At 53.2% G+C, this 19,707-nt stretch overlaps 1 protein-coding gene across 4 annotated transcripts in view; it reads right to left on the minus strand.

Moving 5' to 3' along the window:
- Nucleotides 1-2,310: 2,310 nt before the first annotated feature.
- LOC135237493 (MICOS complex subunit mic25a-like) overlaps nucleotides 2,311-19,707 on the minus strand; it is a 124,344-nt gene continuing 106,947 nt past the window's right edge. For all 4 annotated transcript variants that reach the window (XM_064304657.1, XM_064304655.1, XM_064304656.1 and 1 more), the window contains one exon: nucleotides 2,311-2,719. In XM_064304657.1, the coding sequence (XP_064160727.1) occupies nucleotides 2,696-2,719 (24 nt within the window). In that variant the 3' untranslated portion in view covers nucleotides 2,311-2,695. The remainder of the gene's footprint in view (nucleotides 2,720-19,707) is intronic.

The raw sequence follows: 19,707 nt of genomic DNA on the forward strand, positions 1-19,707 counted from the left end.
GGCAGCTGTGACACAGGAAGCAGGAGGCGCAGGAAGCAGGAGGCGCGGGGGGTAAGATGGAGATACGCTGTGGGCTGCTTTCCCATCTCTTTATCGCTCCATCTGACCCGACCGCGTAGCCGCTCAGGCCGCCGCGCTGCACCCGGCCGTCTCATTATTACTGCGCTGAGGGACAGAGCGCCGGGTGAGTCTCTGCCTCTCCCCCCCACCTCTGCGGCCAGGGGCCAAGCGCCTCGCTGCGCTAAGCGCGCGCTTCCTCTCGCCCAGCGTGTTGGGCGCGGTGCGTTTCTGCCTCTTCTTACCCCCCCACACACACGGGTGCAAGTCACCCCCGGCTCGGCGGGATCGATCCCCCGACTCGCAGCGGCCGCCGTCCCGTCGAAAGACAGATGCGCTCCTCCGTCACCTCTCGCTCACGCTGACACCTTCGCCGTTTGCGGGAAATGGCACTCTGGGAAAATGCCAACATCTGACGATTTTGTGAAAGGGGGATGAACGATGAGAGAAATGCGGGCCCAAACCGGGACCCCTTTCATCTCAGACGGGACAGGAGACACAAACCACCACCTGAGACAAACTGCTACTGCAGAACCGTATCGAATCAGTGCTTCCAGGGAAAACAAATCACCGACAGCAACACTTTAGCTCGCAAACTTTTGTGCATCCGGGGGTATTTTACGAAGTTCTAAAAATTGATCGGATGATGGATGGAGAACCGAACCGAACTCAATGGGGCGGGTGCTCCGGCAGCAGGGCGAACAGTGATCACAGGAGCCAGGGCGATCAGTGATCACAGGAGTGGGGGACGCGCGCGTACGCACAGCGGTGAGCGGCAGATTCAGACTGACGTCCGCGGCGGGGGAGGGGCCTCGTGTTAATTAGAGAGGCCCTCCCCTGCGGCCGAGCGTAACTAGCCCTCCTTGCTCCCGGGGCCGGAGGAGGTCACCGGTGCGTGCCGGCGTGCAGCGAGCCGGCGAGCGCCGACGCGGTCCGACTGAGACCCTGATCGAGTGTGCGTGTGCGACAGGGCGGGGCGGCTTCTTCCAGAGATGTGCGCTGCTGATAACGCCGAGACACATTAATTACCATTAGCTAACGCTAATTAGCATGAACAAATCCTCCGTGTATTTACAAAGCGCTCACGATACTGATGCACACTAACCAGTAATCCATAAATAAACGGATTAGTTAACCCTTCGCCCGTCAAATACCATTAAATGGTGCATTAAAGCCTTAAAAAACTAGAATGTGTCGCTTTATGTTACACACAGTATACTAGAATGGTTTAAGTCAATGCATATTACTATCATAATGCTTTTTATACATTTGACTAATGATTTATTCATGATAATTAATGTACCCTTATGTGAAAGTACAGACTGTCATTTTATCTTCAGCAATACACTCAACAGATATTTCATCATTTTCCAGGCAGAAGTAGAAGTTTTTTTACGGCATCAAAATACTTCACAGCTGCCATTAGTTGAGTTTCCTTTTCTTTTCTTAATATTTTCTCTAAAACCAGTCCTTGGAGTTACAGATGAGCAGAAGGCAGGTGTGTGTTTTCGCTGGACCCCCTTAAGCGAGTGTTGAGTCTGAATTAGAGCAAGCTGTTCACGTAGCCACAGCCGCCGTAGCGGAACACTGGGCCGTTACCGTGGGAGACTGCTCTACCTGCGAGCACTCTCTCCGCCGGGGGGGGAAGGGCTATCTTCAAGGTTCCTCTGCACCTTTCGCTTGCCACCAGTGTTGCCATGGAAACTCAGCGGTATTGGGGGGGGAGGGGGTGCAAGGTGGCCGGGGGGGGGGCAGTCATGGGTTTTCTTCTGCACTTCCCCAGGGGGGGGGTGGGGGGATGAAAGCACAGGCTGAGGAAGCAGCCGTGAGTAACTACAGCGAGCAGCGAGCAGCACACAGGAGTCGCAAGCGAAGACGTGGGAGGCCAGACTATTCCATGCAGCTGGGGGGGGGGAGTGGGGGGTCTGGGGGGGTCACTGCAAGATGCCTGCACACGTCTGACAGTCTGCAGACCTTCCTTTCAACCTGACACAACACATCAGCTTCAACAAATCACTGCCTCGGATGAACGAATCCACCATACCTCCCCAGGACAGTGCTAACAGTTAAAAATGACTGGAAGAGAGACTCCCTGGCCCATTTCTGTCCTAACGGACAGACCGACCCTTTACACGCCACAGGAAATGAGACAGGAAGTGCCGTAGTGCGGTGTGTGTGAGACTGGAACACAGGAGAGGACGCCCGCCGAGCGCGTCGCTCACAGACGGCAAGAAAGACACGCGGGAGACGCCGTCGTTGTCGGGAACGACACACTTTAATGAAGTTATGAGTAAAATACAATCTGCAACCGCAACGTTGTTCAGGCGCTCCTGGGTTCGGCATTAAAACTCAAAGCTCACACAACAAAGGCCCCATCCTTCAATCTCTCGTTGTTTTAAATTTTTTTTGTGTTTTGTTCTTCGGGTTTGGACGGATTTGTTTCGCCCTGACGGATGGAGTAGTGCAATTTCAAAATAAATCAAGAGAATACACTCAGAGAGCACAGGAGAGGGGGAGCAGGCATGCTTTGGGCCGCCCGCCGCTCGGCCCCCGCGCTAACGAGCGAGATGATCGGGAGTGACGGGTGCCGCTCGGGTTCGGGGGGGGCGGGGGGGCGGGGCCTGACGGTACCCCCTCTTCAGCCGTGATTCACCAGCAGGCTCTGTGGAGGGAGAAGAGCGGCACACGGTTAACTACTGCCAAACTCAGCAGACCTCAGCAGTAATGACATTAATACCAATGACAATAATAATAATTAAAGCGCGATTAAATCCACAATCACAAATTGTGCTAAAATAGTGCCCCAATTACCGTTTTAATGAACTATTGGCATTGGAGAGAATAGCACTCGAACGCAACTCAGAGCACCACACACACAATGAGAGATGCTGAATAGGAAATGTAACCATGTTAAACCTGCAGTAATTCACAGAGGAAGCAAAATAAAAACACTGAACTCATAAGTAGGCCTCTTGAACAGAGCAAGCACTGGGCTGTTACATCGATACCTACTGGACACACACAGCACTGAACACAGTTCATTTTCATGGCTGTTTTTTATTTTTATTTCTTTAAACCCTCATATCGCAATGGCATAAGTATACGGGTGTTGAGGACGCACAGGTGGTCTGATCCCGAGCGGAGCAGCGCCTGCTGCACTGAGCCGCGCGGCGGCGGGACCATAAATATTCCACGGCGCCCTTTTAGCGGTCCGGCTCGATACCGCGGTAACATCATTTAAGCCAGAGGAGATAAATGTTGCGCCGCCGTCGATATTCAATTGAAAGGAAGTCGATGCAGCGGCGCGGGGCAGTCAGCCGCGTACCAACATCGATCCTGACAGCGAAAAAACAGAAAATAAATAAATAAATAAATAAATAAATAAATAAGCGGCCTCGCTCTGCGAGAGCAGGCGGGTTCCACGGGGGACCGGGGACGTAAATAATCAGCCCGACAGGGAGGCACTGCTCCAGCGCGGCGCGGGGCGCACGCTAACAGCCGCGACAGCCGTTTCTCCTTGCGCTTTACTGAAGGGTCTCTTCTCCCGCCTGCCAGTAGGAACGATGTACTGCTGTCACTCTGGGCGGCGCTGCTCGGCTGCTACATCACATCTGCATGACGGTCGCGCAATTTGGCAGACGCTCTTATCCAGAGAAACTCCGTCAACGTTTTATTTTTTATTTTTTTTGTAATACGATCCATTCGTACAAACTGGACTTGTACCGAAGCAATTCAGGTTAAGCTCCTTGTTCAGAGGTGCAATGGTAGTCAGGGGCGTCGTAGTGGGGGGGGGGACTGACTACCCAGAGCCTGAATGGGGGGAGGGCCCTCGAAAAGCCTGGAATGATGCGTGAGATACATGGATCAAGAGAGGAAGGGGGCCCACAGAGACTGCTTATGTACAGGGCCCAGAATTTTGTGCTACACCCCTGATGGCAGTGCCCAACCTGGGAACAGAACACATGAACTTGCAGTTACGGAGCTGGTGACTGAGGGACACAACTCGGCCGGAGCCACAATATGGAGCGAGCACAATTCACAAGATCAAGCAGAATGATTCAGACTCAAGTCATTATGCAGAAGTACAATGCGAGCAGAGGGCTTTTAATATATTTTTTAAATATATTTTTTCCTCAGAGGATTTTCAGTGAGTCTTTAATGTTGGATTTTCCACCGCGGAGTTCCCACAAGCACTGCAGTTAGCCGTCCGTGATGTTTCATAATCAATAACGGTCATTTGCGGCAATCTGTGACAGTCTGCTGAATTGGTAGGACTGCATTGTGTGCTCTTTGAAGACGTGCGCTGCTAGAAATAGCTGATAATGAATGCGTAATAACTTTGCATCTCTTTGTATTTGTCAAAAGAAAAAAAAGAGCCTGCACTCGTTTAATAGTAATATTTGGTCATTCATACATTCAAATCACTATTGTATATAAATTGCTCTATATAGTTTTATAATAAATAATAATATATAGTTATAATTTTTTTATTTCTAAAATAATAGGTGTAGTTTGTCCAATTAAGAATTTACTGAGCTACACATTTGTTTATCATGTTTTACAGCTAATTTAACACCACACACACACCACCGCAAACATCCTCGTATGCACCATATAAGAGTATGTACTCATATATAGTGTATGATGATGTTATGTATGTGATGTACACATTGGACACTAAGTCCAATGATTTAGCCACACACCTATCTTTGACTCTTTAAAAAACACCAGCATCACTAAATACTATAATTACATTTTTTTGTTTGTGAAGCCTTGTTGCAATGGCATGCCAATTTCACAAAACACACACACACACACACACACACACCACTATGGCAGACATCTTGCTAATAACAACATACTTTAAAGGGGCAGGTCTCAATACAGCCTGGGGGGTCCCATAAGGAGATGGTGATCAGAGACCGTTTTGGAGGGGGTGGGAGGGGGGGCAGCGCAGACCTGCTGCTGGGGACTGGGCCATTGTGCGGGGCCTCTAATAGAGACCTACAGTAGGCTGGGCAGGCCTGAGCAATGATGCTGCCTCCGCTCCTCACCCTGCGACTCAATTAAGATGAAAAATCCACCCCATCCAGCTGCCAGCCATCTGACCTCTCCTCCCCCCCCAGCCCCCACCCCCCCCCCCCCCGCCACAGCGCTGGGGAGAGCAGCGAGCCGCTCATGTCTGTGCGACAGACAGGCTGTGGGAGGGCGTGGCGTGCATGAGGTGTTGTGTGGTGTGAGTGTGTGTCTGTGTGATGCGTCATGTGTGTGGTCATTTCTGTGTGTGGTGTGAGTGGGGTGGTGTGTGTCTGTGTGCGCTTGTGTGTGTATGAGTTAGTTTGTGTGTCGTGCTTGTTCGTGTGTTGTGTGTGTGTGTGTGTGTGTGTGTGTATATTTCTGGTTCCCGCGTGTGTGCGTGCATGTGAGTGTGAAGACAACTGAGATTAAATAACATAAAACAAAGTGCATGGTCTTTATGTTTTAGTACACACGCTGACTGCAACCTGTGCTATCAATCAAATGTAAAACAGCCATAAACTGGCAAAAGGCCAAACTGCCAGGAAGCAGAACAGTTCCAGAGTTAGAATGACTAAATGGAAGGACACAAACATGCCTCAGAGTAACCCAAATATTTTCAAATTGTGTTAAGAAGGCTTAAGAGAAAACTCAAAATAGCACATAAATTACTGCAAAAAAAAACAACTAAATTACCATGTAAAATCCATATAGGATTTAGACCAACTGTGGAAGGCACATGCATAACTTACGTAAAAACTAGGATTCTGCATTTCTTATGCAGAAAAAGCCAAAACGTAGCAAAAAAATACACTTCGTTCTATAAATGCAGATTTCCAAGGTCTTTTTCATTAGAGCACAACAGACGATGACCCAGACGTGAACCACAAAATGATAATTACTCCTGTGTCTTTGAGCCAATCGTCTGACATTTGTGTTGTTTATTGAGCATAATATTTACACAGCTGTTGGTAGCATTGTGAGATTCAAAGACAAAGCACATAATTTGAATTAAAAGTCAAAGGAGTTACACATTTGCTTGAGACCGAGGTGGGACTTGAACCCAGTCCAAAGATTCCATAGGCAAACGCGTTACCAGTCAGCTAAAGGTGAAATCGCCCCTAGCCAAGGGCAACGTCGCTATTTTTGAACTTCAGGGTTGCGTCACCAGAGAGTGTTGTCACAGTAACCTGCTACGAGACCTTCGCTTTACTGCACCTTTGCTGAGCTTCACTGGTGAACTAGCCACGCTACACCTGCTACACACACCCCACTTTGATTCCCCCTCCATTCGAAACTCCCCAGCAATCACTTTTTAAAAATTCTGATCCGGGCCAGTGGGCACCAGTGTATCGAGTTCGAGATTTTCCTGAATCAGAGGTGGGATTTGAACCCGGAGCTCTCACTCATCCAAAGATTCCTCAGGCAAACACATTAGCAGGCAGCTAAAGGCAAATCGCCCCCAGCCAAGGGCAACGTCATTATTTCTGAATTTGAGGGTTGCGTTGCCGGAGAGTGTTGTCACGGTTACCGCAGCTTTACTGTGCTTGACTAGCGAACCAGCAGAGCTACACCCGCTACACGTGCGCGCGGGTGAGTGTATGTACACAGGCATACAAAGAGCCATGTTCCTGTGTAAATATGTGTTTTAATGTGTGTGCCTTCGCATGTACAGTACGTGAATGTTTGCCTTTGTATGTGTGCGTGCGTGTGTGTGTGTGTATGTATGAATGTCTGTGAGTTGGCGTTTATGTGCCTGGGAACACATACTCTGCACACAGTCACTGCCAGTTCTTTTCGTTTTTTCTTTTCTTTTCTCTCCCTTCTTATTGCACCCCCCCCACCGCTGAAACTAACAGAGAATGACCAGCCGATAACAGCGCTCTACACATACATGGTGTGAACGTCATTCACCATGAGTGTGAGTAAGAGTAAGAGGAAGAGGGAGAGAGAGAGAGAGAGAGAGAGAGGAGAGAGCGTGAGAGAGAGAGAGAGAGAGAGAGGAGAGGAGAGGAGAGATGAGAGAGAGAGGAGAGAGAGAGAGAGCGGGAGAAGGAGAGAGAGAGAGAGAGAGAGAGAGGAGAGAGAGCGAGGAGAGAGATAGAGGAGAGAGAGAGAGAGGTGAGGAGTGAGAGAAGAGAGGAGAGAGAGAGCGGAGAGAGGGGGAGAGAGGTAGAGGAAGAGCGACGGATGAGTGAGGAGAGAGAGAGAGAGCAGACCCGTGGGCAGAGCCAGCAGAGCCAGCGTTGCCGTGACTGCGGTGTCTGGGCCGTGCGGTTAATGGCGGACTCTGCTGCCCGCCGGTTCAGCGGAGCGTGACGGCGGCATTAACTCCCCCACGGGCCGCACGCTGGCGGTGTGCGGGTCGCCCCGTCGCCGCTGGGGGGGCGGGGGGTCGGGGGCAAGGCGGCCTCAGCTGCGCGTTTCCGAGCCTCACACAGCAGAGCGCAGCCAGGCTGCTTTTAAAACAGAGCTCCTGTATTATACGGCAGGTATACCACACCGCATAACTGGCGTATAATCAGGTGTATAAACTGCCCGTTTATATGCCGCACCTGCGAGGAGACGCTCGGAGAGGCCAGTAAAGGAGGCCGAGGAGAAAAGCACTCTTAAGGGAGCACTTAAAGCCACAGCCCGAAGCCAAAGGGTCCTGGGTTTCATCCTGAGGCAAACATGAATTCTATTTTTAAAAAGGACAGCGGACAGACCGCCCTCCTTTAGTATTTTTTTTTGAAGAAGAGATGGAGGAGGGGTCACAGCTTGGAGGGTGCAGAGGTGGGGGACCGGACCCCCTCCCGTGCTGGGGGGGTCACGCGTATGGCTTGGGAGTCGGCCCCCCCGCAGACCTCGCCGCGCTTCTGCCCGAACACGAATCCTTTCAGTAGAAATCCAAAAAAAGACCTCGCCTAGTCTCCCCAATACACACCACCGCCGCCACGATTCCTCATGCTTTTTACCCACCAGCGTTCAGCCGCCTGTCCCGCTTCCTCTCTTTCTCTCTGATTACTCCCCCCTCCATTCTGCCCCATTCAGAGGCTGTGCCTGACACTCCGCACACACTGATCAGGAGAACTGATTCAGAGTAAGATGTGTGCCTGCGTCCCGGGCGGTGATTGGCTCATTGTTGGCAGAGTTGTACTTTACAGCGGTTAGCGGGATGGAGGGATGGAGGAGGACAGGCGGGCGGAGGGAGGGAGGGAGGGAGGGAGAGTCCAGCGCTCCACCAGCGCTCCCCATCAGGGCTGCGGCGCAGCTAAAGGTCAGCCGGAGAGCTTCCCGCGCGCGCGGCGGTGTGACCTTTCGGCCGCGGCGCGTGCTAATCCGCCCCCTCGGAAGGTCAGGGTTATTAATTACCCGCACGTCCGGGAAGGGGGCGGGGCCTGCGGGGTCTGGTCGGGGGGCGGGGGGGGGGGGGGGTTCGGCGATGCGCTCTGGCCGCTGGCTCTGCGGTAGGGATGGGCGATATGTCGTCATGGTAATCATCGCGCGCAGTAGCGGTCGTACCCACCACACGGTGCATTACCTTTCATCTGTTTCTCTTTAATTGTACCTGAAGCGGTTAGCAAACCAAACTACAGAGGTTATCTATTGGATGCTGATAAGACAGCCAATCAGCTCCAAAGCACGGCTTCCATGTGATCATGTCATGTGTTTTTGTCAATCACATGGAGCTGCAAGGCCTTGCTCCTGATTGGCTGTCTTATGGTCACCCAATAGATGGGGTTGATGTTCTATCCAGGAGGATTTCTCAGTCTCTGAAGTGTGGCTGTTTACTACCACATCAGGTATAACTGAAATGAAAAAGATGAAAGAAAGGCAATACATCACACGGCGGCAGTTAACAACCGTTATTGCATTTGATAATTATCATCGCGATACATCGCCCATTTTAGCAAAGAAAAATACATGTGATGCACTGAAAGAGCCTGCCCATTACAGGAAAGCATAACCCAACAGTGCACAAGTGAATCCCTGCACACACATTCACAGTCTCACACACACACACACACACTCACTCACACACTCACACACACACACACACACACACTCACACACTCACACACACACACACACACACACTCACACACACACACACACACACACACACACACTCACTCACACACTCACACGCAAATGCACACACACACTCGCGCACGCACTCGCACTCGCACACGCACATGCACACTCACACACACTCACACGCACGCACGCACGCACGCACACACACACACACACACACACACTCACACACACACACACCCACATGCACACACACGCACACACACACACACACACTCACGCACACACACTCACGCACACACACTCTCACGCACACACGCACACACACACACGCACACACACACAGTTGGACTGCTAGGCTTCGCTCTGATGGACTCTGACGCCCCGTCACACGCGGTTGCCCCAGCTGGTCTTTCTGAGGGGAAGACGGAGGAGGAGGAGGAGGAGGAGGAGGAAGGGGAAATCGATGCGTCTCCTCACGTCTGCGCTAACGACAGCCTCCTCTCCGCCGGCGGCGTGAAGGACACGCCCTGCTCCCCCGGGTCAGCTGCTCCACCTGCCGACAGCGCCCGCCATACAGGCTGTGCTCAGGAACACAGGCTCTGACACAGGCTGTGCTAAGGAACACAGGCTCTGATACAGGCGGCGCTAGATAAAGGAACACAGGCTCTGATACAGGCTGTGCTAAGGAACACAGGCTCTGATACAGGCTGCGCTAGGTAAAGGAACACAGGCTCTAATACAGGCTGTGCTAAGGAACACGGGCTCTGATACAGGCTGTGCTAAGGAACACAGGCTCTGATACAGGCTGTGCTAAGGAACACGGGCTCTGATACAGGCTGCACTAGGTAAAGGAACACAGGCTCTGATACAGGCTGCGCTAGGTAAAGGAACACAGGCTCTGATACAAGCTGTGCTAGGTAAAGGAACACAGGCTCTGATACAAGCTGTGTTGAGTAAAGGGACACAGGCTCTGATACAGGCTGTGCTAGGTAAAAGAACACAGGCTCTGACACAGGCTGTGCTAAGTAAAGGAACACAGGCTCTGACACAGGTTGTGCTAAATGAAGGAACACAGGCTCTGACACAGGCTGTGCTAAGTAAAAGAACACAGGCTCTGACACAGGCTGTGCTAAGTAAAAGAACACAGGCTCTGATACAAGCTGTGTTGTGTTCAATAAAGGAACACAGGCTCTGATACAGGCTGTGCAGCTTCTATCTCCAAAGATGAATATGAATATTTAATCAAGGCCAGCAACAAACGTCAAAGAGCTCTGCCTTCACCCAGAGCTGAGAGCTGAGCTGACAGATCTCCTACACACAGATGCGTGTTCATTAGCTGTGCTGGGCAAGTGTACACTGTCAGTCAGGCGCACACACACACACACACATACCAAATCACACACACACACACACAGCCACACATACACAATCACACGCACATGTACACACACAAACACGTGCACACACACACACACACACACACACACATACAAAATCACACACACACACAGTCACACACACACAATCACACGAACACGTACACGCACGCACACACCCACACACACACACACACATACAAAATCACACACACACACACAGCCACACATACACAATCACACGCACATGTACACACACAAACACGTGCACACACACACACACACACACACACAGCCACACATACAAAATCACACATGCACACACCCACACATACACACACAAACAATCACGCATATTCGCACACAGAAACCCACATATACTGTACCCAGACAGCCAAATGAAAACACATAGAAACACACTCACAGTGACAGACAACCGAAACCATGACAGGCATCTTCACCTGCTCGCCACACGGGCAGCTACAGCCGCTCTCTCACACACACCGACAAAACCTCGGCCTGCCAAAACAAGCACGGTCCTCGCTGGCCGCTCAGTGCCATTTCAGAAACACATTCAGGTAAATAATTAAACAATCAGGACAGTAATGGAACGCGGACCTTGGGGGAATATACCGATATTCTCACCTCGTGAAAAGCTACCATGGTAACTGATCCACAAGCTGGCGCGCACGGCAGGATTCCTCAGAGCGAGGGAATAACAGGCAGCTGCATTAAAGGGGGGATCTGAGGCGGGGTCGGGAGGCTGGTATCAGGATTCTCGAGAGTCGGGGTCTTCAGTAGCCCGTCTCAGACAAATCATTTGCAGGGGTGACACAAAATGGGGGAGGCTGACCTACAATGAGGACCCTAAGACCACGCTCTACGGACGAGAGTCTGGGAACTCCAGAGACGGTAAGCGTTCCTCTCCGTTTCACGTGTGTAACAGTGATGGCCCGGACCGGTATCTTGAGCAGGGATTAACTCGTGATTGGGCAGAAAGCACTCCTGTAGCAACAGGCTGGCACTGCGGTTATGCCACTGTGTTCCCCAGCAGCCACTGCACCTGACCAGGACCTGTTTACAGGGCAGGTACAGAGCACTGCTGAGGCTGTCCAGAGGAAATTAACCTACAGCCACAAGCACACAGAACCTCTTTGTCGGTATCACAGCATACACACTGCCTATTGGCTGAACACTGTAGGTATGCAGAAAAGAAACAGTGAAAGTGACTGTGATTGGTGCAGTAAATGTGAATCTCCTGCTCTGCTTGTAATAACACAGTACCATCTTCCAGGCTGCACCTCAGGAGGGAAGGAGTGACACGCATTGAAAGCAGATAAACAGCAGCATGCACAGTGGCAGAGGGGTCTGCGCAGACAGAGGGGAGAGCGTGGGGCATGAAAGGTCTGCGCAGACAGAATAAAGGAGAACAGCGGAGACAGCAGTGGCGGCTCGTGTATGGGGGGGGGGCATCAGCAGGCAGCTGACAGAGGCCGTTTACTGGCTGGACACGGGCGAGAGGGCCGGCTGTTAAACACAATTACCCCCCCCCCACCCCCGCGCGCGCGGCGGATCAATGGCGTATTAGGAGCGAGCGGCGCGGTGTATATTATGGTGATGAGAGATGGATGTAACCCGAGCAGACAGGAAAGCGCAAACTCTTTGGGGGCGAAGCGGACAGCTACTTAAGCGGGACATGAAGTATGGATCGCAGGAACGGGCGCCGGACACACTCCATTAAGCCCCGCCCGCCACGGAACCTCCGCCCCGCTCCAGCCTGCCGCTCCAGAACGTCCAGTTCATCGCCGCGCCGATGCCGGCGGCGGCGTGCCGTCCATGCCCAATCAGCTGGGCTGGCACGGGCCAGAACCGGGTCGCTATGGTAACGGCGGTAAAGGTAGCATGGGTCAGAACCTGACTGCAGTGATAACAGCGGTCAATGTGGCACGGGCCAGAACCGGATCGCTATGGTAACAGCAGTTAAAGTGGCACCGCCCAGAACGGGATTTCTCCAGTCACGGTGGGCAGCGCTGCACAGGCCGGATCCAGATTGCTACGGTAACAGCGATTAATGTTGCGTTGGCCACATCCAGATTGCCACGGTAATAACGGTTAATGTGGCACGGCCCAGAACCAGATTGCCACGGTAACGGCGGTTAATGAATCATGGCCCCGAACCGGATCCGCTGGACACGGCGGTTACCGCAGTGTGAATGATCCTTCTTCACTCCTCCTCCTCACTCCGTAAAGCCACCGACAAACACACGGAAAAATAAATATCTGAGCTGCGAACCAAGACTCGCTCGCTCAATTTTTCTTTTCTGGGAGAAGAATTTATGGTTTCGAGCTTGGAATAGCAAACCCATAGAGCTGTCTGTAATTTTATTTTTTTTTAAGTTTTTTTATTGAATGCAAGATACAGCAAACACACTGTTTTGTCTGTTTCCAATACAACACAGCGCTCCAAGATCTGTCTGGCTGTCCTACAAAAAGAGTAACAGCTTAAAGCAAACAAAAAAAAAAGCTGCTGTGGTCTATTTCACTGGCAGTTTCTGAGCGGCTCTTGCCCCTGCCTGCATTAAATGTTTCATTTTTCCGCCGAGCAGTTGAGTTAAAAAAAAAAAAAAATCCATTAAGATAATCTTTCACGTAGAGGTGACCCGGCCAACAGTCACGGTGACGGTGCAGAGATGATGACGGATTAGGAGGGGGCGTGGCTGCCCCTCTCTCGCGCGTGCGGGGGAAACGCTCCATCACCGCGCGCCGCAGGACGACGACATCGTCACCGGGCCAGGACCCGACCCGAGCCGAGTCGAGCCGAGCCGAGCCGATACGTTAATGACGGGCGTCGGCGGGTTCACGCACGCTTCGCTCGCGATCCGCGCGGTGAGGCGGCGGCCGTTAGTCGCTGAAGTCACAAACGGGTCGTTAATCCGCACGGCTAGCTCGCCAAGGCCGGAATAATGCCATCTGCAGACTGCGGCGGTTCGAGGAGAGGGATGCAGCGGTCTGAGTCACATCGGCCTGACACCCGCGCCCGCCGAGGAGCCCGGCCTGGGGCTCCGCAGCCTGCCCCTGCACTGCCGGAGGAGTTACAGCGCGTGCTGAGCTCACCTCCCTGCGTAACGGCCACGTCTGACTGCTCCCGCACCCCGCCTGTAAGCCGCCGAGACAACTGCTGCAGCTACGCCACCGCGTTGCCATGGCGCTGACCTGGATTCGGCTCCGCAGACAGGAGAGGAGCGAACGCGCAGGAGCGGCGCATACGTTTTAGTTTCACTGAATTTATATTTGGCCACGTTTCGCTTCATTTGCGGAACGCGCAAAGTCAAACACGCTCAAGAACACAAGCAAACGCCAATACAAACACACCTGTGCACAAAAACACAGGAGCGCATGTTTTTCTGGAAGTTTCCAGTGAACACTGCTGTAAGGAGGCCCCTGTGACTGAGCTCAGACAGGAAAGAGGCGTTTAAATGGTGCTGAAACACCCTGAAGGACCCGGAGCGAGTCGCTAACCTCAGGGTCAAACCGGCATATGCGCCCCCCCCCCCCACCCCCCCACCCCGTCAACCCAGGGACACGGTAAGGACAGGCCACCCCGGACCCAGGAGGCCGCGCTGCGCTCCGCGAAGTGCGCGCATAAAAGTTTAATGCGACCCTGGGCCTGATGGAAATGCAGATGTCGCTGTTCAGCGATGCGTGAGAGCGCGCGCGGGAAGAGAAGCTTCTCCGGCCCCCTCGCCGTTTGAGGTCAAAGCCGGAGCCGTCGCCAGAGAAGCCCCCAGTCTCTTATTCGCCCGACCGTGACAACACCCTTAAAATCTCTGCACCCGGCCTGTATGAAAATAAAGGACAAACAATTACCTGATGTGTGGACACGCGGCCTGTTTGTTACTGCCTGCAGCACTGAGATGACTGGTTACTGAGAGAACAGCACTAAAAACAATGATTTACAAGTAAAAAAGGCAGATGGCAGTGTACTCTCAAGATGGCCGCCACTGTTCTGTAGTGCAGTCCAGCACACTAAGCTTGAAGCCTGGCCACCTCTGCGTACTGTAGCATCGTTAGCCGGCTGTACCCCCCTGTTGATGAGCCTCAGTCCTCCGCAGGTGGGGTACGGCTCCTCTGGGAGGGACCGTGCTAGCTGCGGATAGGCTGACTGACGCACGCACGCACGCACGCACGCAGGCGACACATAGGTCGATGGATCTGCCCGTTTCGCACCCTTAACACAGCAACTGGTCTTTTACAGGTAAACCTCTTTACAGAGTACAGTACTGAGCACGTGCACATCTCAATACCGCCAGAGAAACAGCAGCGCCTCATTCTCCGTTTCAGTAATGGCGTACTCATTTTCACGCTATTCTAAAAAGGCTTTATTTGAAATTATTTGAAAGCATGAATTGCTTTTGAAGTGATGGAAAATAACCTATTGATGGGCAGGCTACGATCTCCCTTTCAAAATGGAGGTTTTTTTTTTTGAAAATCGCGTATCGCGCGGTGAGTGCTGGCTAATGCACATTTCATATCTATCGCCAGCTATGTCAGTAACGCAGGGAGAGATTCATAATGACGGCCATTATATATCTGTGCAATAATAAAAGACTGAACGAGAAAAAACCTGGCGAGTTTTTCCGATTCCACAACAGAAAAAATCTGAATGGAAACTGTTAAGAGAGGAGAGCGAGAGAGGAAGCGATGGCTCCAGCGCCTCTGCGGAACAGAGACGTGCGCGACTCCAGATCGGCTGGGCTTAAATGCAGCCCCAGAGAACAGAGCGCCAGACTGCAGGAGCCTCCTCTGTCCCGGTCAGGCCATTTCAGCACCAAGGACAGCGCCTCACAGAACCGAGCGCTGTGTACACAACTCATCAAGCCATCGGCTCGCGGGGGATGACGCCGACCAGCTCCAAAGCGCCCGATTTCCAAAGCGCGGGCAATTTTCTTTTCGTTTCATCTCGAGGTGTCGAAACCTCGTCGTCATCATCGATTGGTTGAGCTTGCACACCTGCTTGAAAATTGGTCACAGTCCCTTCCAGCTCGTTAAAAAGCGTGTGGTTCCCCTCACGGAGGCTGACCGGTCCGGAGCAGCCGGGTTACTTCCCGTACGGGGGGCTGGCCGTTAAGATGACGGGTGAGGCTGGAGCTTCGCCGGTTCTGAGCCCGGCCGTTCCATTTCCCCTGCTGCCCACCGGCGCGTAGCTTAAAGACGCGGCACCCTGACAGCCGGAACAATCCGGCCGGGGCTGTGGTGGCCGCGCGGCATAACCGCCGAGGAACCTGCTTTAGTGATGCGGGGGCTGCCGGTTCAAATCCCAGGTGGGACACCGCTATTGTAGCCGTGAGCTAGGGACACAGCCTGAATCGCTTTGGTGTATATCCAGCCAAGTAAATCAGCAGCATGGAGGGGGGAAAAAAAGAAAGTATGTGTGAGCTGGGTCTGTCACTGTGGATCTGCAGAGAAAATAACATAATGGTAATGTCCTCTGGAAAATGCGAAGCACGGAGAGCTTTTGGACGGGCCAGCCAAGCATTTGCCAGTTAGCCTTGCGCGGGCCGCCCATCCGGGATACGCTCCCGCTCACTTGTCCACGCTCACAAAGCGCTTCTCCGCGTATTTTCGTCGCGGAAGTGTAATTTCGAACTGCGATTGGATGAAGGGAAAGCGAGAGCGGGGGGGGGGGTAATGGGGGCTGGAGATAGGAGCCCCAGGTGCCCCGAAGCCGTAGCTGCAGTCTGTTCAGCGCGAGCGGGGTGGGGGGAGGAGGGGCGGAGGATTGGAGACCCAGAGGATCGTGGGAAAGGCTCCGATCAGGACGTGCTCCAGCCTGCTCCCTGGCCCGGGCCGGGCTGAATTGGAAATGCGTCTTATCTGATGACTGGCAGGCAATTGTGTTTCACAGGCCGCCGGCTCCGCTGCCGGGCCGCCAGATACCGGCGGCGCTGGCGCTGGCGCGGGTGCGGTGGGAGGCTCCCTGGCGGAACGCTCTCTCTCTCTCTCTCTCCGCATCGCCTGACTGCCGCTCCTTGCCGCTGACGGATGGCCCCCGCTCCGCTCGAGCTCCACTCAAAAGCAGGGTCTCCTCCAGCCGTGCGGTTTCCCTCTCCCCTCTCCCCTCTCCTCGCACCGGCCGCCTGGCGGTTAGCGGGAGGAGAGGGCGCTCCGGAGGAGGAGGACTTTTAAATATTCTCGGCGAGCGGTACCTGACGGTCGACCCCGACAAACAGCACTCTAGATGTTTCGTTTTTTTAATTAGCGCTGGAACGGACGCTGTCTACTAAAGAGCGATCGCAACACTGCTGCGATATCGGGTCCCCCGCCCCCGCCCCCACTCCAGCTCCAGCGATACCGCGCACGTCCTCGTGGTAGTGGCCGCTTCTGGAAAGAGCCCCAAAACGCCCGGTGGGGCGACGCCCGAGCTAACGGCCTGCGCTTCCTCCCAGCTGCACGGTCGCCGGCGTAAAGACCTGCGTACGTAGCGCTCGTCCGTGCGTCTGAAGCTCTCTCAGAACCCCAGAGTGAAAACAGGCGATAAGCCCAGGCCCATTTACAGCTTGCTCTGCACACTGTCCAGTGGGCCGGGCTCCTTTGCTATCTCTGTAGCTTGCGAAGGCGTGGTTTACGGGGGGCTGGGAGGTGGGGGGGCTTGTAAAACAGGTGCGGCAGTCTGTGGGTCGTCACGGGCCTTTGTGGGCCTTCCCTGACAGGCGCTCCGGGCCCACGAAGCCGAAATTGCACAGCTCCATGCCGCTCGGGGGCCGAATAATGCGCGGGCGGAGGAGAGGGGGAGGCTTTTGTGAGGAGGGAGGGATAGAGGGGGAGAGATAGAGGGGGAGAGATAGAGAGAGAGAGAGAGATAGGGGGAGAGCGGGAGACGGCTCAGGAGGCAAGGAGAGGCGTATACGGGTGCTGGCCGCGGCCCAAATGCGATGTCCAGTTAAAATCTGTAATTGGATGTGCTGTCAGACGTGCAGCCAGGAGACCGGCTCCACGGCGACACCAAAGGCCCGGGAACGCGCCGGCCCCTCCCCCCGACGACAAACCCGACAAACCGGCTCCTCCGACCGCTCGCTCGCTGCAGCCGCGCAATAAAAACACAGCGAGGCTAGAGTCCGCGTGTAAGAGCGAAACCTCATTCAGAAACCTCAGATCAGTGAAAATCATCAACAAGGTTCCAGACGCACCAGCTGCAGACGCGCTCCTCCCACCTACAGGGACGCGCGCGTTTGATGGCGGGACGTTGCGGGGGAAGAGAGACGCTGCCGTTGCGGGACTTTTTATCGCTTAATTACCGCTAGCGCCGGAAGCCGCGGACGCGGCGCGCGATTCATCAGCGGGACGCCCGCGCCGAAAGACACGGGGAGCGTAAAACTGTCCCGAAACCACCGGGCCACCGAGCCAATAAAACACCGGCAGATTGGGTTAGGAACGCTTGAAATTGCAGCGAGAGACGACGGTAAGGCTAAGCCATCAACGGGGTGCTGACTCCCGCTTCCCCGCAAATTACACGAGTGGCTGCGAACTTCAGCGCTGGATCACACAGGCCGTTTCCCTGCGGTCGGCCGGTGTGTCCGCTGCAGTAAGTCAGCCCCCTGTCCACAGAAAGGGCCAGCGGGTCCCTAAATGCCCTGATATTTCACTTTCTGGGAGCCGTGCCGCGCGTTTGAAGACGTGCGCTCGAGGCGCAGCGTTCGAACCCGGAGCCGTAACTAACGGCGGTGCCACTCGCAAAACAGCCGCGATAACGGCTGGGCCAGGATCCTCATCTCCATATCACTCACACGCACTTCAGACACATTCAAATAAAGCGCATGATGAAACAATCAAAGGGAATACCCGGCTTAGAGGGGCCCGTGTCCTCCACCAAAGTACAGAAAGGGAGGGTGGGGTCCTTCAGAGAGCTGCAGAAGGCGAAAGAGATTCTATTCCAGAACGTGTCCTTCACGGCTAGTCTGAGACGCAAGCATGAGAGGAGAATACATTAGAATCCTCGTTGGGATTTTAACGCTTCATTTCTCGGGGTTGAGAGGCCGGAGCAAACGGCATGCTTGACACGGGGAGCCCATCACGGCAGGCCGGGGGACTGCTGCCGGAGCCTGGCGGGAATTCGGGGAGCGATAGGACACGCGGTCCCCCCACTCACACATCTCGCTCATTATCTGCATTTTTTCCGCGGAAGGGAAGAGGAACGCACTCTGCTGGGGAGCACGGCCAGGCAGCGCCAGGTGATAGAAGCGTCACACTGTGCAGAGCCAGAGCCCCCCTGTGTTAAAGTGAAGAACATTCCCGTGGCTGGCAAGATCCCCTGCTTTTAGACAAACGCTCATCTGGCATCACCTGGCAGACTCCACTTCAAACAGGTCATTCATTGGCCGAGATGGGTGAACAACATAGACTCACTATTATCACTCATTCATACATGAATCTCTACTGAAGCAATAGTACTCAGTATAATATATGTGAAGGAAGGCTGTGCACCATCCAGGACTTGAACCTACAACATCATGGTTGCCGGTATATTTCTTTTGACATGTCTTCAAATAACAATTGCACCAAATATGGCTTTGAAAGACCTTGGTGTTAATATTGACCTGGTCTTACCTTTGATGCCTAAAACATTTTTCATTTCTGGAATATTGCAAAAATCAGGCATTTCTTATTTAGAGGTTGCAGAGTAATTGGTGCAGACAGTCATGTCAAGGCCAGATTACTGCAAAACCCTGTTATCTGGCTGCTCCAGTTATTATTCATTAAAGAACCTCCAGCTTGCTCAGAATGCAGCTGCTCACATTTTGACTAGAATAAATAAGAATCAACACATTACCCAAGTGCATATTACCCCAGAATTTCTAAGAACCTAACAGGTGGCAGAGCATTGTCTTATAAAGCTTCCTCGCCTATGGAATAACCTTCCAAAACATGCGAGGGAATTGGACACAGTCTCGATATTTAAGACTAGATTAAAAATGCACCCTCAAAGTGAAGCCAATTATCAGCTGGAGCTGGAGAAGCGTGCAGGCTCAGTGCATTATGGGCCAATAAACTTTACTTCCTGTCACCCATCAGCAGCTGCGACCCCAGTTCCTCAGCCAGGCTCTGGAGAGGTGGGTAGGCCTCTCTCATGCTTGAGTAGATTCTCTCTTTTGCTGGCAGCTATTCTACCATAGGAAACTTTCAGTAGGGCCATCTCCACTGTATCCCCATTTGCACTTTACGAACTGCCTATTTATTC

The sequence above is a fragment of the Anguilla rostrata genome, chromosome 13 (genome assembly GCF_018555375.3).
Source record: "Anguilla rostrata isolate EN2019 chromosome 13, ASM1855537v3, whole genome shotgun sequence".
Lineage (NCBI taxonomy): Eukaryota > Metazoa > Chordata > Actinopteri > Anguilliformes > Anguillidae > Anguilla > Anguilla rostrata.